The sequence below is a fragment of the Opisthocomus hoazin genome, chromosome 7, assembly GCF_030867145.1.
Source record: "Opisthocomus hoazin isolate bOpiHoa1 chromosome 7, bOpiHoa1.hap1, whole genome shotgun sequence".
Taxonomy (NCBI): domain Eukaryota; kingdom Metazoa; phylum Chordata; class Aves; order Opisthocomiformes; family Opisthocomidae; genus Opisthocomus; species Opisthocomus hoazin.
In genome coordinates this window covers 32,351,319-32,375,861 of record NC_134420.1, presented here as the reverse complement: position 1 = coordinate 32,375,861, position 24,543 = coordinate 32,351,319, and the positions used below count along the sequence as shown (strand labels likewise).

Below are 24,543 nucleotides of genomic sequence, written 5' to 3'. Positions count from 1 at the left end.
ATTCCTCAGACAAGCCTCCTCTCATCCTCTCTGCAGAATTGCTTTGATATGGGCCTCCATGGCACAGGGGAGCACATTTAGGAGGCATCCAGTACAGTTTGCAAGGTTATTTTCTTTACCTGCATGAAGTGAATCATTCATCAATATGAATGATTTAAAAATCATCACTTGGCTCTCATGATGCAAGAGTGAGCACTAGCCACCTCCTGTCATCAAGCAGAGGCCACAAAGAGTGTGGCAGAGCCTGGTCTTGCACACTCCAAAACCTCCCAGCCTGCATATATGTGTTAATTTAGGGCTAGTGTAATACACTGCTCTTGCAGGCAGTGAGTAACTGCACATCAGAGTGAAGAGGAGGCAGGGAGGGTTTTGTGCCCTCGTAGGGTGCCTGCTGGGCCCGCTGTCAGAGCGAGGGCACGCAAGATCCCTTTGAGGTAAGCTCTAAGCATGGGTGAACTGCTGTGCTCCTTGGGACCATGCGGGAAAGCACAGCCCTCTCTCCTGCCTCACCCTTCCAACACCCAAGTTTCACCTACTGATTATAACTCCTCCCTTCCCTCTTGTTGCATTTAAAATCAAACTGCAAGATTTCTGGACATGGATTCACTTTTTTCTAGATACACACTAAACATCCAGGCAAAGAATATTAAGCCTGTGGTGAGGTTAGAGTGCAGCACAGAGATGCCCGAAGTAGTTTCAGGGGAGCATGGGCCCTTCAATCCCTTAGTTGTGGCACTGCAACTTACCTTGCTGAACTGCATACTGCTGCAGGAAAACTGCTACAGGTATTTGAGTTCATCATTTGGAAAGAAGCTGCTGAGATGTCTCTCCACTACCCTGCAGTACAATGGTGGCCGTATAGAAATACTCAGACAGCTGTGATTTAATTAGTCGCAAGTGCGACTTGGGGATTAGAGTTAATACACAAATGCAAAACTTTTTATTAACAGCAGTACTTTCAACAAAGCAATCTGTGGGCAGAAAGGAGCTTCAGTGTAGCCCCCCCTAGACATCACAGTAGGTAGAAAAGAAATTGCTCCTCATTCTGCTGACTCGGTTGAGGTGCTCTAATACGCTGCAGGAAGCAGGGAGGGGACTGCCTGGTGACTGGAAATAATAAAGGGGTGGGGCGGGAGAGCCTTGTCATAAAATCCCTATGCCTCCACCCCTAATCTGCATGAGGAGTTCCTGCCAGCTGTACCACTCGGTGTCTTTTAACATTGGACTTACATGCTACTGGGGCTGCAATGGGATCAAATTTAAGTTCAAATGAGGTAAGCAAAAGAAACCAATAGCAAGCATAAAGTGGGTAAAACTGTCTGATATTCCAGTTCGGTTGATCACAGAGGAGAACGAGCTGTTTGAGGTGTACGGGCAATCCACAGAAAGCGAGTTTGCTGTTCCTCAGATCTGGTGGTTTCAAGGATGGTTTTCCTAGTCTAGTCTTTTACAGAAATTCGTGGTTTGTCTGCATTATCGAGCTATTTTTTCAGGCTAACAACATTACTTATTGTGCTTCCTTAACGAAAAGCTTAATGTCAAGGTTATAAGAAGCTGGCACAGAGTTGTAATGGGTCTGGTGGTTGGTAAAGCACCTAATGAGTGTTGTTAGTGAGCATAGCTCTAAGTTTGGCTTTGAATGTGAGATGTTTTTAAATGTCAGCCTAAAAGAAGAGTTTAACGTGTAGCTTAGTTTTCTTAACTTTACCTTGTATTGTTTTTCCTAGACTTTTACGGGCACCTCAGCACCAGCGGTGAGAACGGTAGGTAGTAATTAGCTGGCCCATCCTTAAATGCTGTCCAGTTCTGAATGTAGATCACCAGAAAAAATGCTAGGAATTCAATGGCTGGGAGGAAAACTGTACTGCAATATTTACTGAACACTATAAAGCTGAGCTGCGACTTCAGCTCTGCAGAAGAAATATTGCTTTGGCTTTCAGTAAACTCTTAATAGTCTGACTTCTGTTGGTGTCTGATGCTTATGATGTGAGTAGGTGTTGCACTGTATCTGGGCTGGTTTGTACTTCACCATACTAAATTTTAATTCATCTCTTTTTTGTGTTTTTATTTGTATGAAACACTCACTTGTCTTATACATTATTCCTTTATAAGATGACTCTGTTTAAATGGGTGTTTCATTTGTTCTTGGTGCTCTAGCATTCCCTGTAGTCTGTCTTTGTGCTGTAATGACCTGTTGTAGAGCTTGCAATTCTCTGTGTGCCATGGTGTTTAAAAACACAGTGTCAGAACAGGTAAGAGTGGCATAAATGTTTTGTGTTGAGCCTCCCAACAAGCCCAATCATCTCATCAGCTTGGTAGGAGTGGGAGCAATGCCCGAACTTCTCTGAACTTGAAAAAAGAGCAAGAAGGTGTTTTATAAAGGCTGAACTGAGGATGAATTCTTTGCGCAGGCAAATGAAAACTCTCTGGACAATTAGCAGATGTTCATGTTAAACAGGTGTTAGCATTAAAGGAAAATGTATCAGATAAGGTGCTATGACCCAACAAATGGAAACAACGGCAGTGGCAACAGGATGGGGCTGTCTTCAAACACGTGCAACGGGTTTGAGGCTGCCAATATCAATTGCAACTCTCTGGGGATCTGTGGCTGGAAAGATGCCCCTACTTCAGTGATGCGGGGGTTTCCCAGCCTGGTTTGTTTTGGAATTTGGTTCCATGTGGGGGATTGCAGTGATACAGAGATTCTCCCAAATGATGGTAAATTTTGTCTGCCTCATGAAGGTTTGCTGTTATTGACAATATCTGGTGCCTGATTGTGCCTGAGAGCCACTTGCCGTCTCTGTTCAAAGTGAAATGCTGTGCTAAAGCAAAGACTTTGCAGAGTTTCTTCAAAAAGTAGCTTTTAAAATGATGTTTAGGCCTCGGGGTGTATTCTCGCAGCCCTAAGAAAGTATGCTAGGATCATAAAAATTGTTACTTTTAGTCCTCTAAACTTAGCTCAGTGGTGGATACACTAGCAGGCTGTGCTGCCATTCAGCGTGACCTGGACAGACTGGAAAGTTGGGCAGAGAGGAACCTGATGAGGTTCAACAAGGGCAAATGCAGGGTTGGGGCGGACCTGCTGGAGAGCAGCTCTGTGGAGAGGGACCTGGGAGTGCTGGTGGACGACAGGTTAACCATGAGCCAGAAGTGTGCCCTGACTGCCAAGAAGGCCAATGGCATACTGGGGTGCATTAAAAGGAGTGTGGCCAGTAGGTCGAGGGAGGTTCTCCTCCCCATCTACTCTGCCCTAGTGAGGCCCCATCTGGAGTACTCTGACCAGTTCTGGGCTCCCCAGTTCAAGAAAGATGAGGAGCTACTGGAGAGAGTCCAGCAGAGGGCTACAAGGATGGTGAGGGGACTGGAGCATCTCTCCTATGAGGAGAGGCTGAGGTAGCTGGGCTTGTTCAGCCTGAAGAAGAGAAGGCTGCGAGGGGACCTTATAAATGCTTACAAATATCTGAAGAGTGGGTGTCAGGAGGATGGGGCCAGACTCTTTTCAGTAGTGCCCAGCAACAGGACAAGGGGCAACGGGCACAAACTAAAGCATAGGAAGTTCCAGCTGAATATGAGGAAGAACTTGTTCCCTCTGAGGGTGATGGAGCACTGGAACAGGCTGCCCAGGGAGGTGGTGGAGTCTCCTTCTCTGGAGATATTCAAGACCCACTTGGACAAGGTCCTGTGCAGCCTGCTGTAGGTGACCCTGCTTTGGCACGGGGGTTGGACTAGATGACCCACAGAGATCCCTTCCAACCCCGAACATTCTGTAATTCTGTCATCCTGTAGCCTGTGTTTAAAGGATCAAGCTGTTATTTTTTTATCCTTAGTGCTTTGTACATTACTAGTAGGTGTCTAGGTGTGAGACTTTTACAGTTCAGTGGCTTCAGATTGTACCTCTTGTCTTTAGGGTGGCAGAACTGACCTGAATATAGGACATACAACTCAGAGTAGGATCCAGAGCCCCTTCTCTCTGCCCTGATTCTTCGAGGCTCACAGAAACAAAAATCGGAAGGACCTGAGCTTTTTTTTTTGCCATGCAAATTGGTATCTATGATGTTAAATATATAAGCATATTACATCTGAGTTGGTTTTTTTGTTACTTGGTTAAGGAAAGCAGCTTTCATTATCAGAGTCAGTTTCAGGACAACCCATGGGATGTGTGTGATTTAAACTTGAGTGGCTATTTAAATTAAAGGGAATATGTAAAATATTTGGTAAGAAAATGTTGATAGTGCCTTTAACCTGACGGGCAAAAAAGTAATACTTCTTAGATCATTCAAGTGACTGTATCATATCAAAATAATATAGGCTAGTGTGGTCTTGAGGAAAAGCCATGTTGAGCTGTGGAAATACTTGACTTGGTTTCTTTTCTAAGATTTTGATTTATTTTAACATGCAAGTCTAGCTGTTGAGATGCAAACAGTAAGAGAAGAAAAATCACGTGGAAATGGCAGTCTGAAGCCACATAAGTTTTACATAGCTCTTGGAAAGAAACAGTCTTTGAGTCACTGCTGCTCCATTTGTTTTTATTGTGGAACAACCCCAGTGACTTATTCTGACTTCATAAGACCCAGCTATGGGATATTTTAAAATAGGTGAAATAAATACAAAACACGTAGTACAAGGAAAGGTGTTTCTTATGCATTTCACCTTGCCTGAGGTGGTAGACATAGTAAGGTAATGAAATCCTGTCTGCCTTTGAAGTTCCCAAACTCTTTGAAGTTAAAAGGTGCCACATACCTGACCCAGGTCAGAAGAAAGCAATGATCTGTTTTAAAGTCCTGCCACTCTTTCTGACAGGCTCAAGTGTTTTCTTTGTTGGTCTTCATAGTTTCCAAAGTAGTGGTGAGATTTCTATTCCTTTTTGAAGAGAAAACTAGTGGAAGAGTGCTCTGCTCCAAATAGATCTGACATGCTCTTTTACTTTGACAACTGCCTTTTCTTTTCATGTAACTTGAGAATGTTGTATGTGTTTCACTCTAGCCTTCTCAAGAAAAAAATTCTATAGAAGACTTCTAAACTTGGTATTTTACTGAAGTAGAGCAGTTTTAGAGCCCAGTTATGTAACTTATTCATATGGATGAGTACTCAAGTATGTGAACACTGCTGTTGACTTCCCTGGGACTAGATATGTGAGGATTGCACAAGTGTGCCACAGGACTTAATTGAACTTTTATCTGACGTAGGATAGTGTGACCAAGTCCTGCATTTGCAATCTCATATATTTAAGTAGTTTCAACAGTAATTATTTAAATGCCTGGCTTGTGTTTCCGGTTTATGAGGTAACAATCATGTCTCAGACGAAATAAATACAGAAGCTGAAAGTCAAAGTGTGCGTAATAACTGGCCTGGGAGACTTCTGGCCTCAGAACTTACCCAGCCCGTGATATGGTCATCATAACATTAAAGGGAAAGATGTGGAAGTCATTGTCTATTACATGCAGATCATCCAGTTTAAGATACACCCTCAATAGTTTTTCTGTGTGACTTTGAGTAAGTTGCTGACAGCTAGAATTGACAAAGCATTTAGTCACCTAAAGGTTAGGAGCTATAAGGTCTGAATTCCATGTCTGTAGTATGGGAAAAGACTCTGTAACTGGAAGTGAAGCACTGCGGATTGATTTGATATGTTTGGAGAGTTAGATGCACCAGAATGTGAACTGTAACAGCTGATCAGGGAACCGCATAAATACGCACACCCAGCTAACAGGGACAACTGAACACGTAAACACCCTTCTTGGATCCCATCTCTGCATGCCACTTAAGGCTGTGGGGAGATACCACTATCCACTTGAGATGCATGAAGTAGAGGTCTAGATGCTTGTTTTCAAGAGCTGAGCAAAGGTTATTCTTTTAAAATGGTGTCCAGCCCAGTGGTTATAGCACTCCTGTGGGATGGGGAACTTCTGCCCAAGTCCATTCTTCTGTATTTAAGGGATGCAAGCCCCATCCTTCCTGGGTAAAGATATGCTCCACTTCTTCTGCTGAAATAGCACTGCTGGGGACAAAAAAATTTAGGATTTATTGGGTGGGAAAGCAAGGACCAAGCATAAATGTAGCAAACATGTCAGTAGATATGGCAGGGATAGATAAGCCTTGGCTATAGGTCACTGTGCCTGGGAGTGCTTATGTGTTCTACCCAGGTCTATTTAATGTATACAGAAAAGTAGTTCTGGAAGTTCAACTACATAGTCTGGGCATGATGTCTTTTGGTTGCTTTTGACTGGAGACTGTAATATTTTTCCCCCCTCAAAAAGAACTAGTTTTTTTCTTTAAAGGTGAGTTTGTCCAGGTTGTTCTTTGTGGCCATGTTTGGGATAAGGAGGCAGGTAGATGTGTGATACACCCTTTGAGACAGCTGAAATATCCCACAGCTGACAATTCAAGTGCTTTCAATTTGTGCACCATAAAAATGTGCCCTGTGCTACAGTCTGGACAGGTTAAGATAATGTAGGACAAACCTGCCCATATCTGTGACTGTTCCAACCCTCCTGCTACTGTCTCACTGACCTTCAACTCTGCATCTTCTGGCCCCTTACCAAGCCAAAGGGAAGTGCAACAGAACATGCTGGGGATCATCCAGGCTGTTTCTTGGAGCCTCCTCTTCATTGCTGATGCATTTTCAGAGGTGCTGAGGTTTTCGCTGGTGAGGACAAGGACCTGCTTCATTACACTATGTTAGTGTCCAGTGCCACGCCATGGTCCCAGTTGCTTGATGCTTTGTTGAAGCATTGTGAAACACTTCAGGATAAGCCTTGTGCTACAGCTGGAAGGACAAATGGTCTGGCAAAATGTATAGGATGTATGAAGGAAATAGTAGCAAGGTACATTTTGTTAGTTAACATCAGTACATAATTTTTACTTTTGCTGCTTATCATTTATACAGGCACTTCAAATGCAAAGTAATAAAACCCATGTGTTTGTGTCAGGACACTGTATTAACTTTACTGGAGTGTAGTATGTCTATGAATGCAGGAGTGAGAGGGTTTATGGATAGCGTTAATATCTGTTCTTACCAACTGATATAGACAGAAAGATTAGACAAGTTTTCGTGCCCCAGACCTTCTTTTTCTCTTCTAAAACAGAATCAGTACACTCAAAGTTAAATACCAATTTTTAAGCAAGTATTGAGAGAAATGGTATCTGTACATAAAATGATTTTAAAAGGAAAAATGGTACCTATGAAACAGGAGATGTTAGTGTGGGAGAGGAAAGAAAGTAGTTATCTCCAAGGTGAGATAGAGAAAGAGTTAATTTATGGGCTGAGGAATATGAAGACATATTAGCATGAACCATGGCAGTTATGAGGTATTATACAATTAATATCTCTGAGCCTAAGGTGTATGATATCTAGTGGAGTTGTGAGTTAATTACCAAGATCATCTCTGGAAAGAGTTTTGTAGCTTTTGGCTGGGGATCAGGGCTAACGATCAGAGATGGATCAGAGTCTTCATGAGTAGTATTTCATCACTGGCAGCTGCATTTCTGGCCTTTTAGGCTGTGCGTGGGAGCTTTTCCTGATGCAGGAGCTTTTGCTGGTGCATGGTGGTTGCTTAGCTCTGCTTGCACAGCTACTGTGGCAGTGTTTGGTGTCCCAGAGACAGTCTGCTCTGTCGCAGGCAGTGGTGTGTAAAAGGCGAGGACACCCATGCAATGCTGTAGGGGTGTTTACTGTGTTAATAGTGGAGCAGTGTTAGAAAGAAGTCATCTTTATCAAATCAAACTCTCATCACCTATTCTCAACTCATATGTGGTTTTGAAATCTGTTGCTTCTATTTCAGAGCTGAAAAGGATTCCGTGCCAAAAATTTGTAGTTTTTCCAACTGCTCTAGTTGTTTTGATAAATAATATTTGCTCAACCTTAAAAAACTTGTTTTATCTAAGTCCTTAGAACTTTAGGGTTACAGTAATCTGTGACTATAGACTATAATATTGATCTCAATGTTGCCTTTTTTCTTATTTTGAATTATTGTGCAGAGACCAGTATCTCCTTTCAACTTGCTCACTGTAAAGATACTAAGAGTGAGGAATGCCCGGAAGGCAGACTTGCGTGAGTACTTCTACTGTTGTTGGATGTTTCTTATAGTTCTTTAAAGTAAAGAAAATATTTGGTCAATGTTATTGTTCTTAAATTTTGTAGGAATAAAAAGATATGTTGCTGCAAGTTTGCAGGAATTATTTTTATTGTGATACTGAAGCATTTCTTTCTGTTCTTAAGTGTAACGAGGCTAACTCAAGCAAGGTGATGCATTTGATTTCTTGCTTTCATACCTCAATGTATGAGACTTAGCTGCTGATCACAGGGGTGCTCTTTAAATGATGAAAATTCTTGTACTTTTCAGTAAGAAACCTGAGCATTCCCTACAGAATTTCTGGACAAAAATGTCACAAATGTAAAATCAGCAGTAGTAGGAAAGTCTGTAAAAATAACAGAAGTACAAGAAAAATAATTCTGTTATTTCTGCAGAATGTATAAGTATGCAAGAGGAGATGATAAAATCCAGTGTGTCTGGGAATTTATTTAATCTAGAAAAAAGAGCAATTTAAAGGTCAGAAAAAATTAAATAGAGCACTACCATGAGAGTTTTAAAGGAGCTTGAGTGACGATAGTGAGGGGAAGCAAGAAAAGAATATCTAGAATAGAGACCACAAGAGAAAAATGTATAGACAGATCATAGAACAAGATTTAATAGTAAGAAGAGCCAAAGACAGAAGAAGTCTCTGCAGCAGGGAGGTCTACAGAGTCTGGTGAAACCCAGCTGTGGAAGCCCTGTAATGATTCACCTCCTCTGCCTCTGCAGACTAGTGGGCATTGGCTTCTTGAGCGAGACTGTGGCAGCAAATTTAAAATCCTCAGTGGGAGAATGAGACAGCGATAGGTGGAAAGAATGGTTTGTTCACTGTCCAGATGTGGCACTGACTCACCTAGGGGGAGGGACTGATTTAATTCTGATTTTTCCAATTCATTGAAGAGCTTCACAGCTTCTGCTCCACAGATGTGTGTCCTCTATAACATCCTGGGTGCGGTGAGGCTTGTTCGGGTGTCTTTCAAAATGCAGTTATGCCACTGAGTCATTTTCATGGGGAAATTTGGATGGTGAAACATCTGTTTAAAGAGGTTGGAAAGGCATGGAAGGAAAAGGTGAAATAAAGACAAACAGAATAAGAAAATACCAATCTGAAAACTACAAGAATAAAATGGAAAGGTGTAAAACAAAGAGGAAAAGTCCACAATATGTTCCCCCAAAATCTTGCTGGACATGGCTGAAAATTAACTTTCTTTTGGTATACTCAGAATTTCATGCAGCACATCATAGTTTCTAAGGAAATCACTGGCAAATTTTAGTTAATCAACTATATTAAGATTTTAACTAGTGTGATGGGTCAAAACTAAAGGGAAAACTTATCTGAGGTGGATTTGGTGGTATCTGCCAGGAGGCATGTAGTTAGAACACACGGAAATTGTGCTTAACAGCAACAGTTGTTTTGAATGAATGAATGATTACTGTCAGGGAACAAATCTCTGCTGCACTTACTTGTGGTATTCTGGGTTACTTCTGCATCTTCTGCGATATAATATTCCTGTGTTTGTTTATCTTTTTCCTTTCAGTTTCCAGCTTTAAAAAGTCTGCTATGATTTACTGAATGTCTTGTTTACTGCTTTTGTCTTAACATATTTTACTCTAGAAATGACAGATGATCAAACTGCTTTGTTTTATGATATTTACTGTGTCATTTTGAAAAAGGGATTTGGCTCACTGGGTGAAGTGAGAGCACCTTATAAAATATAAAGTTCTGGGTTTCTTAGATACTAAAGACCTATTTTTATGTACAGAAGCACATGCTTTGTGGGCTTATAATTTTATACACTACTTGTTATTTAATAAAATCCAGATGTTCAAATGCCTAAGTGGTGCTTTGCGCTAACCAAATATGTAACGTGACCAGGCAGTCACTGCAATTGCATCTGCAAACCTGCATGCACAATTGCGTGTGCATTTGTGTACTCCAGCAGGTCGCCTGCTTATGCTTCAGTTTATTGCAGCTGTCTTTCTCAGGAACAGCTTGCTCACAGTCACTCCTTACCACAGGGAATTGTACAGTCTTTCTTCATGAAGCCTGTTTGCATGTCTGCCACATCAAGTTGCTTTATTACCTTGTATTTTGGTCTCAAGGACAGATGAATATCCTATCTTTATCCTCTTTAGATGCCCCAAATTCAGAACTTGGGCATCCCAAGGATTTTTTTAAAGTGTATGTGGCAGAGAGAGTTGAAAAATTTTCTGCAAGAGTCTTTTCTCAGCAGAAAATTTGTTTTCTGAAAGTAACTCAAATTATCATGGAAAACCTATTCATTTTTTTTCTGCAGGGGGAAGAATATTTCAGGCAGTCTTTACCTTTTCTGAGGCATTAAAAAGTCAAACATTTCAGTTAGTTTTCCTCGAAACCTCAGTGTTTTCAACTATGGGAAAATATCCCCTTTCTACCTGTTTGTAATGGTAACAGTATGCTGCTTGTTACAATTCTGAGTTAGTATTTATTTCTTCCACTTTAGCTTTCCTGTTTTTCTGATTAAACCTTGGTGTTCTGCATGTCAGTGTTTTTTTTTTTTTTTTTCTTTTAATTTTTTCTCATTAGTGATGTGTTTGTACTTAAGTTATTGAAATTAATCTTTCTTCTTGGTCTTTGATTGTCATGTTCCTATTTACTTCACCAGTGAAAACCAAATAAGTTTTAAAAGTATTTCTCCCTACTGTTGTTCCAGAGCAAGATAATTTTCATAGATTTGGGTATAGGCCTGGAAATCTAAACTGTGTTTTGGACCCTGACACTGACTGCATTATAGAATCTTGGGCAAGTCATTCAAGTTTTCTCAATGTACTGATTTGCTTAATCCTTACATTGCCACTGTGAAGTAATTCGTAAGTGCGTTTCAAGCCCTTTGAAAATTGAAGTTGTAGCATTAATTACCATCAACCATTTACATTTTCATCTGCCCACACTTGTGCCTCTACCAAGCATCTGATCAGTCATGTTCTTCTGATCAGGTTTGGCTAAGGCCACTTTCTGGAAACGCTTTCCTTCCTGCAGTCATTAACAAGGTTTTGCTGACTGTGATAGCATGGTTAACTATGCAATAAAGGCACAGCTTGGGAAAAATATGGCTGGTTAGAAGAACCCAAATCTGTAGTTGTCACTGAAAGATAAAGAGGAAATACATGAAAAAAATTGTACTTAATATGATGTAATAACACTATTACAGGTTTTGAGCATGATGCAGATATTGACTATGGGTTGAATTATTTGACTTCTTCTGACTCATACGGTCGCTGTAAGAACCAGATGACTGGTTGAGCACTGCTAATAGAGAGGATATGTATTACATTATAGGTATGAGAGAAAGGCCGTTGGTGCCTGTATCAAGCTGCTGCAAGTCTCACTCCCTGGTGGTTCTCTCTCCAAACGTGACGGGTCAGAATATGGAAAGAGCTAATGTCTTTGGTGGCACTAATGGCTTCCTTCCCCAGGCATGAGTGACAGCAAGATTTTTCCAGTCTGAAGACAGAATACTAGAAAGGAATAGAATGAATAGTAATTTAACCATTGTGCTGAAACCGATTTTGTTTTCTAAAAGGATTGCTGAGAAAGACACAAATTCCAAAATTCTGTCAAATGTATGAATATATATGAAATTGGCACATTATAATTTGTGATTAGGAAATCAAACTTTTCATCTTTGAAGTGGGAACAATTTTTGGTAAAAAAATCAGTTGTTCTTCATTTAAGCCAGCACTTTGATAAATGCTTTCAGTTAGTTAAGCTACCAAATCTGGGGAGAAAATGCTAGAAAACAAGTCTCTCTGCAACCCAGATCCAAGGTTGAGGTGTGTTGCCTGAGTGACAGAGGAGCCATCCTAGAGCTGGTGTGAGCACATGTGGCAGAGGGCATATACCTGTAGATTTATTTTTATATATATAAACAAATTATTCCATTTCAGAAACGTTACCCTGCCCCAGTCATTTGGTAGTAATGAATATAAAGCTAAATGCAACATGGATAGATGTGCATGTACTACATGTGGAATACGGTGCTACGTCTATTATAAAGTAACACCTTAAAACAAAAGTATGTCTGACTGAAGTGAAAAGGTGGGAATGAGCATGGCAAATGTGTGAGGATGTTTCTGTTTTCCTGTGACTGCTTCATTGTGTTATTTACTCCTTACCCTGTATATTTTAGGAAGAAATCCCCTACCATGCTATCTTTGCCTTATTAGGGTTAAATAGGCACAGTGCAGTAATTCTTTCTCTGGATACATTGTCACTCTGCTTGTCTTCTCGTCATACAGTCACCCTTTCAGATTGTTACGTGACACTGTGGCTGCCTACTGCCTCAAGCGAGAAGGTTCGGACCAGAACCATCAGGAATAGCAAAAACCCTGTCTGGAATGAAGCTTTCTGCTATAAGATCGACCGCCGAGTCAAGGTAGTTATAATAAATGGTTTTCACCATTTGTTGTCTGCAGGTAGTCAGAAGATTATGCAAAACTACCATAAGCTAATAGGTATATAGCTAGTTTCCAAACACTGCAGGTATTAAAGATGCCTAGAAAACAACCTCTGTTGCTTACATTGTCTTTGATATTGTTCTGCTTCAGCTATTTGTTACTTAAACATCTACTGCACTGAAGCAGTGAGAAGAAATTAAATGCCCTGCAGAATATGGCCTTGCTATCCTATTCCCGATCTTGACATATACAAGTGAAAACCAAGATAAAGATCACATAAAAATAATAGTAAGATCAATTAGTTCTAGGTATGGTGGAGAGGAAATGCTTTAAACATTCCTTATATACCTGTGCCTGTTTTATACACTTCGAGTCAAACACCGTAAAATAAGTGTAGAAACATTTAATACACTCATTTATCACAATTTCATGAATGTTCTGTCTTGTTCTGTTTCCCCAGGCAGACAAGCCTGCTTCTTTGTGTATGTACAGTTATCAGCAATGTGAAGTCTAATACTCCCAAATGTATTTCCCTTTTCTGTTTCTCTTCCTCCTTTTTCCTTCTTCCCCTAAAACCAGTGGGGGAAGGGAGGAAAACCTCATCTTGAGATTTTCCTTATGGAGCTGTTAGATATAACTCCGTGATATTCTTAACTTCTTTTTGCAGAATGTGCTGGAGCTAAAGGTCTGTGATGAAGACACCATCACCAGGGATGATGAACTCTGCACAGTTCTGTTTGACATTGATAAACTCACTGTAGGACGTACTGTTCGAGTGAAGTTTCAGCTGAATCCACAGGTGAGCAATGGAATTGGTGAGAACAAAAGCAAATTCTTTCCTTCCATCTAAGTATATCTTTTTACAGTGTTTCCTTATAGGAAAAAATATACTTAAAATGTATTTTGCTGCTATTATAAGAAAGACTTAAAATCCCAGTATGAGTGCTCCATGCTAGTTCATGTTAAGAGCAAATCTCTGTGCTAAAAATCTAGCATGGAACTAGCTAGAACTAATTACTCGGTGCCTTAATTCTGAATATTTCTGGCATGTTTGTTGGTTGTTGATAAGAGTTCTGAATTTTCAACCACTTTAAACCTTAATAATATTAAAGCAGCTGATTCTTTTTGTGTTGGGAATTAAAATCTGAAAAGTGGCTGTTGTAGCAAAGTAGCAGTTCCTACATCTGCATGCTCATATAGCATTGAGATTTCAAAAAAATAGTTTTAGCAACTGCTCTTTCAGTATCTTCCAATTCAATGTGTTCAGTTGCCACCTCAGGGTTTTTTTGCAAATTATTCTTACGGTCTGGGAATTTTCTTAAGTGCTATTCTAAATATGTATTTCACAAGTCGTATGTAATTGATATGATGAAAGCTATGAAGAAAAATAAGTAATATACCTTTCTTTTTCCCCTTTCTTCAGACACGTGAGGAGCTGGAGGTGGAGTTCACATTGCAGAACACGTGAGTAGAGTCCTAAATCTATATAAACTGTTGTATTCAGCATAAAAATAGTCTGGAAAGCTGGCTCATAGGTGACACTGCTTCTTAAACCTACAGTCTCTCAAAGCAGTGTCTAGATGTTTTCATTCAAGTATAGTGAATTGGAATTTCAGAATACGTATTTTTAGATTTTAACTGTCTGAAAATGTCATTTTTGCCCTGTTTAATTTCTGCCTCCTGGGACCCAACTTCTTCCTGTTCTCATTTTGTTATTGAATTCATACACAAGGAAGTATGAGGACAATTATAATATTCAGGAAGTTTGTACCCTTAGAAGAAGGAGTGACAAGCCTAAATGTCTTATGTCTTCCCTTCTTTGGGAATCTGGCTTTTCAAATCCACACCATTATAAAATGCTCTCCTGTAAGTTGATCTGTTCAGCTCATCTGGCTACATGTAGGGTGCTGTGGTAGACTTCAGTGTGAGCTCCAGCAGGGAGAGGAACTAAACATTCTGCGTAAAGTAAGGAGCGAAGATCACTGTGGGAGGCTGAGGACTGAGGAACCAGCAAAACTGGAGGAGCAGCACTAGCTTCAGCTGATAGACTTGAAAGCTGTTGGTGGAGTTTGACTCTTTAGGGACATGTTTGCTTCAACTAATTCATGCTGTGGAGAAATCTGGGAGCCTGATGCTCTAACTGGAGACGAAGTCTGATGCAGGATCATGGGTGTTCTAGTCTGTCTCCATAATACGCTTTATGACTCTGAGGAAGTTACTTGAAAGGATTTCTGTTACCAATTTGAACCATGTTATTGGACTGAAAGTGTTGTTAAAACGACTGTGGAGAAGGGATTGTGTTCCTGAGAACTTCTCAAGGTGTTCGGGGCACTTCAGGAGGCCTAGCAGAATAATACATTGGTGGAGGCTTCGAATAAGGTGTTTATTCCTGACAGAAGGGGAAAGTGGGGCTTGCTGGAGAAAGGGCAGTAGCTCAGTGTTATGAATGGCAAAGGAAAGATCTCCTAGTGTTCACAAGCAAAAAAGCCATCAGAGTTAAAGCAGTCCCAGAACCTACTATTACAACTCATAGAAACTCACTAGGGTGGATTGTTTGGTTTTTTACTGTGCACCAAAACTGGCAGAAGGCCCAGCGATGGCAAGACAAATAGTGCATGTCACAGCTTGGGAGTGTCACAACATCAGTAATGGCAATGGGGAAGGGAGCTACTACAGACGTCTGAAATGGCCTGTCTAGGGTCTTCCTTCCTCTGCAAGTTATGGAGTTGGTACACAGAATCATACTCTTGATAATCCTGTCTTTTGATGAGGGAGGTCCGGGTAGGTTGTCTGCCTTGGATGTTGTGTGTGAGTGTGTTTGCGTATGGGGACAGAGGCTGGAATTTGTCTCTGAGCATGTGTGCAATGGCTCTGTGTCAAACTCTTCTCTTGGACCTTGCAGCCAATTGCGTTTTCCAGGAGAAATATTCAATACATAAAGTCAGAAATTTAGCAATTTCTGCAGGTGCCATCTGAGTAGGAATTCTACTGGTTGGAAGATGATTGTTGGGACTGTACAAGTAAAAACCACCCTTGGCAGTCCCAAGGAAGAGGTTTTAAAATGAATCACAGTCATGGCTCAGTTGCTACAGCAAGAACACAGCAGATCCACTTTTTTAATTCATAGTGTGGTACCTGGGTGTCCAATGTAGCAGTTGTGGCCTGAAGAACTCCAAATGCAAAGGGACGAAATTACTGTATCCTAAGTCAGAGAATGTCCCTGTGAGGTCTCAGCAGGACTGAGAAAAGAGAAGACACTCTTTGGGGAAAATGGGCTTCTTGTCAGAAGGCAGATAAACATTTCCTCTAGTATTCTTCGTTTGCACTTCCTGTGTATGTCAGGCGATCAGTGCTGTTCTGCCATCAGCTGAGTCTGGAGTAAAGCTGTAAGCACATCTGAATTAATTAAATATTGTGATCTTGGTAGGATATTGAGAGGGGTTTTTTCCCCTCAACATAGAAAAGTGTGATGTCAGGAATAATTAATGAAAGGGTTTGTGCACTGAAAATGGGGACAATTGATTGCATTACCTATGATAGTAAAGAGCCCTGAAAAAGTCTGAAAGATGGAAGTGGCTGAGACAGGTCACCAGAAAGCTATGGACCAAACCGACCTCTCCTATGTTGAGCAAGCTTAGCAGGTTATGGCATTTTTGGCATTACTGGATGGGAGAAGTGTTGATAGAGGTTAGAGATAATTTTCAGAGGGGGTGAGCTAACCATAGTGCTAATAAGCAGCAAGCTAACTGTGTGGGACAGTTTCTACCAATCTGGTATTGTGATGGGAACAATGAGAACATACTTTTTTGGGGTAAATGTGGCATTTTATCTCTGAAATTAATAATTATTCCCACCAGCACATTTTGTCTAACACTCTTTATCTGAAGTAGTTTTTCATTCCTTCCCCATCTTCATTCCAGACTTTACCAATTGCAAAATTTACTATATGAGCCTGTTCTTTCTTTCCAGCATTTCAGATGAATAATATCACATGTGAAGCGTAACCTCAGGCCAAGAAAGTTTCCTGGGTCACATTTATGATAGTGCCTTTGTCACGCCTATTTTTGTTTGCCTATTGACCTCACTGCAAAAACTGTGTTTTGTGTTACTTTTACCAAAGAACATCATAAAAATTCTGTCCTGATACACTGGTGGGCTGTATAAAATTGCTTCCTGCATTCATTCCCACTATCTTGTATTTAAAATGGAAGAAAACCTTCATTTTGGTAGCTTGGTTTCCACAACTGCAAGATGAATACCCTCTCTAGTTTTGCCTCCCTCTTACACCACTCCTGCAGTACCTGCAAATGCTCACCTCTCTGCTGCCACTACCAATGGCAGGCACTGAGACCCAGACGTTTGATCCTAACGACACAGAGAGGAAGGCATGCTCCTTCCTCCAAGTGCCTTTTCACCAGCAACCGAGCCAAGGGATTGCAAACGCCTGCCCAGTGTTTTATGGGCCCATAACACGTGCCCAACTGGCATGAGAGCTGCTGCCCTCGAGCAGCAGTGACAGAAAAGGTAAGGTTGTTGTACACAGGTTGCTGATTTGCATACTTTAGTGTTTTTTGTGTTATTTTCTGGTGATTATCAAGGGTGACATGAGCTTTCTCCCCTATGTTTCCACTGGTAGGGTCCAGCATCAGCAAGAGCCTCTACGAGTTGCTACAGGGACAGGGTCCCGCTGGACTAGGTGGCTTCGCTCGCTCAACATCCCCCTCCCCTCAGACTTCTTCTGAAGCCCACACCTGATATTGAGGGGCCACAAAGAAATTTCTGACAAACTAAAAGGTATTTTGAGTTTCCAAGGAGAGGTCTGAGGGCCCCCAGAGTATTTGCTGAGTCTTCTGATCTTTTTGGCCTCTTTCTATCTTTCAGATGTCTCAAGTTGAGGAGATGCATCTCAAACAACTCTTAGAAGAATGAAGGACCACTCTTACACAACCTTTCATCTGAGCTTCCACTCCCTTTTTTTTTTTTTCAAATGTGAAAGACAATGTTTAAAACAAAGCCCACTTAACACAAATAAATGTAAATAGGTGTACAAAAAGTTGTATAAAAGTTAAATATTAATTATTGAAATATGGCAAAAGCATGATTTTTAGAAAATAAAAGTCTTTTTTCTTTCTATAGTTCTGCTGTGTTATTTTGAGAAATATCCCCTGTAAGGGGGGGGACCAGCAGATCATGCTAGCCATTTGGTTTGGGCACTGCTGAGGAAACTCTCAGTTTAGGCTGAGTTTCTATCCATCGGGGGCTGAATGTACTGTTTGTGTTTGTGGCAGGAAGTCACAGGGCCTGTGACCTTCAGCACCACTGAAGGCAGAAGTTTTAAGTTGAGGCAGATGACAACCAAAGAATCATTGGGGTCAATACAGCTTTCTTTATTGAAATAGTACCTTCTCCCATGCTTCTCTTGGGTTGTCAGAAAGCTCAGAAAAGTAGCCTGCACTATGTGGAAGCTCCTAAAAAGCTGGATCTGACATGAAAGAACTAGAATTTTGTAGATAGGTATCAAAAAAATCCAGATTCTCTGGTGAAATGGAGCACAGTAGTCTACTCTAAATGTGAACTGTAATATGAGAATCTGTGTGACTGTAACTTCCCATACAATATCACCCATTTCATTATAAATCAGGCATGGTCTAAAAAGCAGAAGGCAGCAATTTGATGCGTACCAGGTGTTGGGAAGTGATTCCCGGGCTCATGATGTCCACTCTAGTCTTAGGCACCCCTTCAACAGATGTTTAGTGGAGAGGGATGCCAAGCGTCTCTGTTCTGGCTTTCCCTGCCACAGATCATAATATGCTCCCAATCTCACAGGAAAACTGAGGTCTGTATTGAAAAAGGTCACAAATCACAAACTATGATGGAGGAGAGGCCAGGAGCGTTAGTATGTGTAATGAGGGCTGTCTAATAGAAGGTTGGTTGCCAGCCCTCAGAAGTGGATGTTGTTCAGTGTTCCAAAGATAAGCAAAATCTTCAAAGGTCCCTGCTAACCCGAAGAGTAAGACCTCTTGTGCGGCCAGCACAGCTGTGTTTCTAGCCACAGATGATCTCCAAAGCTTCAGAGAAATGTGAGTGCCTTTGCTCTTAAAATAAGTGTATGGATCACCAAGTTAAAAAAAAACAAACCAGAACAAAAATTCAAAAACAGCTGTCTTATGCTGTGACCAGCTGAGGCCTTGAAATTTGGGATATATAAGTTGGAAGTGCAGTGTGGAGAGTAACCAACAAGAGACTGTTACAAGTCAAGGGGCTGGGCTTCCTTACAGCAGTGACCACAGAGGTGACACCCCAAGAAGGACACCTCAGCTGTTGGTGCTTAATGCCTGTGTTGTCTTGGTTCTTCCCAGGAGCCTTCCAAGCCGTTCTGTCCAACAGTGCAGGTTCTTCCACTCTGTTTGAAGGTCATGCCTTGGACCTCCTAACTATCAGCTAACTTTATTGCTTACTGATACCAATATCTCAAATAATACTTCACTCTACTGGGTATTTATCTACATGAAGAGACATTCTTTCTTGCCTTTCCACCTTCATTTCACCAGACTATGCAGGCTGAGGTCTTTTAATATCCACCGTGCTGTTTCTCTGCTTTCCTTATTGTTTTTAATGAAGTATTTGAGGATAATGACACCATATGTCATGCAATGCAACAACTATTTGACTACGTAATAGTAATTAAGTGCAAAAGTTTGTGTCTGAAACAAAACTTCAGTGATACTTAAACCCATTTCCCTGCATACAGGTAGAAACACTGAGTGTTTTCTGCCCACTCTTAATCAATGTTCTTTGAACTCTTTTAAAATACATTTTCAAAATAAGATACTACAAAATTCTTAAGTAATTTTTTTTTCCCAGTGTATAACTGTTTTTTTATGGGCAGATTGGTTTGGTTTTTTGTTTGTTTGTTTTCTTCTGGAAAGTTTTTTCCTGAGTGTTCTGCACTGCATTTAGTCAATTCATATTTTTCTCTTGAAGGAAAATACTGATTTGGAAATGAAACTTAAAACTGTTTGAGCTTTAAAATTTTGGGACAATCCTTTGTCATGGCAATTTTTAAAAAGCTATTTTCATGTGTGTTTCTACTGAAATCTAATAAATCTTCTCTTAAAATGGATAACAACAATGTCATTCATCTGATTTTAAAGGAAGCATATTGCCTGGTTTCAGCTGAGATGAAATACGTATCTCAAGTATATAACTATGTGAGACTACAGACTGTATAATCCATAGCTTGTGAAGTCTGAATAAACAGTTCATACTGTCTGCAACAGGTTGAGGAGTTGGTGATCAATCGTTATAATTTTAAGTATATATATGTATTCCCTTTGAACTCATGTGGGTTATTGAGGTATTGTATGAATTAACATCTGCAATTTAATAAAATGGTAAATTGCAAGATATCCTTAAATGAGGCTTTGCCTGATTTTTCTGAGTGAAAAATATTTAAGAGTACAAAAATTGGCATCTGCAGTATATGAACCCGTTTGTGCCCCTAGATGGATAAGTGGAAACACATCTACACTTATAATGATATATTGAAATCTCATGTGTGTTTTGCATCTCACTTTATAGAATCATTTTATCAAATAATTATTTCTTCTACTGTTATGATAATTTTTGGAAAGTTGTGGCAATCTAGACAAGTGTATTAGTTGTTCAAGTATAGAACCTTGGGTCAAACTGTGTAATGATCAAAATAAGCAAGATGGATGTAACAGCATCCAGCTATTCTCAAACTCAGTGTGTCATGTGTCAGAATTCATTGCATGGTTTACTAAAGCAAGTATGAAAAAATGACAGGAGTAAAAGCCTGGCTTCATAATCTGTCATGAGTGGATGGAAAAACTTGCAACTTAGCTTATGATCTAGAACTATGCTTGATAATAGCTTTGAAGTATTTTTGAGTGAGAATGTTAAAGTCAGAAATGTCAAAGTTGTTGGGGGAGGGGGAGAAATGAGTGATATGTTAACTCATAGACTTAAATATTTCTCAAAGTCGTCCCACCCATGACATTATATTTTCCATTTTATTTTTCAGTCTGGACTATCCTGATGGCATCATTACCAATGGAGTACTAGTGGTAAGGTATATTTGTTACAATCTTTCCTGTGCCTGCATAATAAGTGTTCGTATTTTTAACTCTGCAGACTTTGAGCTGTGTCCCAAAGCCGGTACTGTGAGCAACACTGTCCTACCGAGACAAAGGCTCTGTTGCTGGCACTAATCCCATTGCTCCAGTGCGGTGCCATCTTCTGCAAAGGCATGTTGTGAGGCTGCTGTCAGCATGTGTGTGCCACCTACTTTCTCTTATAAACTTGAATTTCCTACCCATTATTCCCACATTACACCCAGAACTACTAGGGGTTAAAAAGAAAGCGGTAAAACGCTAATAAGAGTCCCATATCTCAGTACGCCTATTATTTTGAATAGGTCTCTTCTTTACTTAACTGTCTCTCCAAACAGCTCATGAGTTGTTCCTCTTTAGTTTCAAACTTAGGAAAAATACCATGTCACTATTGCCCTCGTGTTATCTGAAAACATGGTAACAGATAATAATTGTGTTGCTCATTGATCAACTAGAGGGATTGGTTGGGAACAGTATGAATCACTTGCAATGACATTTACACTTCTTTCAATCGTCATTTATCCTCTCCTGCTACAGGCACGCGAGGTTTCCTGTTTGGAGGTTAGAGTGGATACAGGGAAGCTGAAGCAGCAATCCACAAGTGAGGTTATTGCTTCATTAACCTATTGTTTTTATGTTGTGATTCAGTCATTACAACAGATGTTGAAAAATTAATAATCTGTTGTGCATGTTGCTCTAGCTAGCTACACAATACTTAGTTTTGCCATGCCCCACCTTGCAGAAAGATTGTATCTGTCAGAATTTAAGTTAGTCAAGTATTTAGTTCCAAGGCAAATCTTAAATTAATGCAGAAATATAGCCATATATACTAGAAGGAAAAACTTGACAAAAATATATTAGTACTCTGTTTATTGCTTGTTCAAAATGAAAATTTTAGACTAAATTGGATCTTCTTTTAAAATCAGCTTATAATTAAATTAATATGTAGAAATCTTGTCCTGTATGTTTAATTTGGGTTTGAGTATGTACAAAATTTCTGCACATTCAGGGTTCTGAAGGAGGGTTTGTTCTTTTTTTCTTTTATTGCTTCAACAAAAAATAAGCAGCGTAAGCTCTTAATTTTAAATGGAAAATTGTATCAAAGGAGTCTGCACAACATGCAAATCACCACCGAATCAGGACTTTGCCTGTAAAATGTAGCTGTAATAAACATAGCAGGACTCTTCACTGGTCTTTTAAGTTCATTCAAACAAACAGTAGCTCGTGTAAAGCTGCTTATGGGGCAAATATAAAAAAATTGTGGCTGTTTTGAGATACTTTGTGGGCAGAAAATTGACCTTTATGAATAAAATGGTAGCAATGGCTGAGTTGCATTATAAGAAGTTTCAGATCAGTCTGCTTGATTTTTGTGTTTGAATTGTAGCAGACACAATATACAATAAAATGTATACAATGAACCAGAAAAAACTGACATCAAATAAATTACTCTCTTATTCAATGTGAATAATTCAAAATGATTTTAAACTGGCACTCCTTTAAAACTAAACCTTGGTTTTGTTTATTCATGGAAAGCACCTAACAAGTAGTATGCTACAGTATATAAAAATTATGCAATTTCTGTATGTTAATGATTTATACAGATCCAAGATGTCTTATATCTGTTTTCAATCTGTTTCCTAGTTGTCTTGGTATAAGGAAATTCAGACAAAAAATATGCAGAGGAGTAGGAGCAGATTTTATTATATTATTTACGTGTGTTTGCTTGGAATAGTTAAAATTCTCTTTCTTCCTTCCCTGCCTCTATGTTTAGATAAGGAGTTTACATTTACAGTGAAGGGATCCCATGAAGGAAGCCAGAAGATTTCACTGGGCTCTGACCCCAGCCTTAGGATCATCGTATTTCACTGTGTCATAAATGACCAGACAAGACTGGATATCATATTACCAGCAGAGGTATGTTCCCCTTCTGTATGTGAACCTCAGTGACTTTAGAAGAAGAAATTAGTGTAACCAGTGAACTGAACTAGCCCTCTTAGTAGAAATTCTAGAGATGACAAACCTTTTATGTGCACATCCTTACCACTTTTGATGTTGTTTCAGCTGGCAGATAAAACTGAAACCGAAAAATCCAAGGTCCTTTCTTTCCCTCTGAATTCACTCCCTTTGCAGAAGGAAATAATAGTAGAAGAGGTGAGTGCTATGAACCTTGAAATAGATATTTTCAAAATGTACTTACTATTGTCCTGCTAGAAATAAAGTTACCGAGTGCACTGTGTAAAATTGTACAGCTATTTATTGAAAATGTTAAAAAAAAAATAACTGTCGTATTCCCTTTTAAGGAAACAGGTGTTAATAATTATAATAATATGAAAATCATTGCAAACCTGCATCCCAAAATTGGAATTAAGTGGTTTCAAGGAGCGAAAGTGACCATCATATGCACATGCATTCCAAAACTATTTTGGGGATATTGGGATAATTCCAGAATGGCTGCTAATAATAATAATAATAATAAAAATCCATAATGCAGGCTGAATTCAGACCGTAACTTGTCTAAATATTGATATTGAGAGTGCTTTTGCTGTAATTTTTTTCTTTTTTTTATGAAAGTAACTTGTCTCATTCTTGTGGCTCCTTCTAAGCATATGCCCTGTGAGCTGGTGTGGTGTAACATGCAAGTTTGTGACACACTAGCTGCCCCAGAGAGGCTTATTGGATAAAAGAGAATTTGATTCCACACCAGAGAGTCAGACTTTCATCAGTTGTACCAAAATAATGTCCTTTGCAATATGAATTATTATTTGTGAACCTCCTCTTTTACTGAATGAGCTTTGCCTGAGCTTGAAGGAAAGAAATGTTTTAAAATTTGATGGTAAATAGCTTTATTTTCTGGATTTCTAGGATAATTCCTTTCACTTGTACTTGACAGCAAGAAAATGGTAAGATACGCCTCTTTTCGTCCTACCGTCCAGGATTACTGTAAACTAGTTATCTAGGTTTTTTTCTATGGTAGGTGGAGAGATGAACATGCGCCGCGTGAGTGCTTTGTCCTGTACTCATGTGGTGCCTCAGGTAAGTGCAAGTCTGCTGCAGCTACAGGATCATGCAGTTCAATCTGAGTTTATGAGCCTTGGTAGGTTTCTTCAGAGTAAATTTGCCTATTTTATGACTACTATTCTTAGACACGAGTAAAACTGCACTACTCGCATATTAATTTTTTTTGTCCATTTATGCCAATAGTCAGATCTGCTCAATGACTGAAATAAACTCTATTCCTCTTTAACTTTGCAACATCACCGAAGCAAACATAGGGCAGCCTGGCTTCTGCCCCTTCTGCTGCTTCATTGAGCAGAATGGGAGCTGAGACCTGACCAGCTGAACCTCTGCCAGCCCTCTCACAGGGACAGAATTTCACTGTCGACAGGTAAAATTGAAGACAATGAGGTTTTATGGTATAGCTCAAAACTTCGTGTGGTGCACAGCATCCTTACTATTGGGTGAAACACAGAAGGGAAACAAGGTGGATTTTCGGAGCATGGGAGCAGTTTATGTAAATGCAATTCAGAGCATGGGAAGAAGAACTACCTGCTCAGTCTCAGCCCATAAGAGAATAAATTGAAATGTAAATCTAGCAGATACAGGTTTATAGACAGAGCAAGTGAGCAAGAGAAATTTTAATCTACCACTAGAAAAGTTGTTTGCTTTTATAAGTTCGATTAATTGACCTTTTTCTGTTTCCAAAATTAAACTGTGCTATACCAAAATATGCTGGAGAACAGAGGTTACCAACATTGCCCCTTGAAACATTCATGTTTGTCAAAAATTGGTGAAAGTAATATTTAGGATAGAGTTTGCAGCCACCAGAGGGTGATATGACCCAGAAAATTTGGTCAATATTGAGTGCTCTTCTCCATAGCAAGTGTATTTTTGTTGCTGAA

The 24,543-nt window shown here is 39.8% G+C and overlaps 1 protein-coding gene across 1 annotated transcript in view; it reads left to right on the top strand.

Moving 5' to 3' along the window:
* Window positions 1-1,247: 1,247 nt before the first annotated feature.
* LOC104328116 (cytosolic phospholipase A2 epsilon) overlaps window positions 1,248-24,543 on the top strand; it is a 33,960-nt gene continuing 10,664 nt past the window's right edge. Inside the window, exons 1-11 of the mRNA XM_075427135.1 lie at window positions 1,248-1,274; window positions 1,728-1,763; window positions 7,978-8,050; window positions 12,351-12,487; window positions 13,177-13,308; window positions 13,933-13,973; window positions 20,557-20,599; window positions 21,182-21,245; window positions 22,416-22,558; window positions 22,706-22,795; window positions 23,507-23,544. Coding sequence (XP_075283250.1) covers window positions 1,248-1,274; window positions 1,728-1,763; window positions 7,978-8,050; window positions 12,351-12,487; window positions 13,177-13,308; window positions 13,933-13,973; window positions 20,557-20,599; window positions 21,182-21,245; window positions 22,416-22,558; window positions 22,706-22,795; window positions 23,507-23,544 — 824 coding nt within the window. The remainder of the gene's footprint in view (window positions 1,275-1,727; window positions 1,764-7,977; window positions 8,051-12,350; window positions 12,488-13,176; window positions 13,309-13,932; window positions 13,974-20,556; window positions 20,600-21,181; window positions 21,246-22,415; window positions 22,559-22,705; window positions 22,796-23,506; window positions 23,545-24,543) is intronic.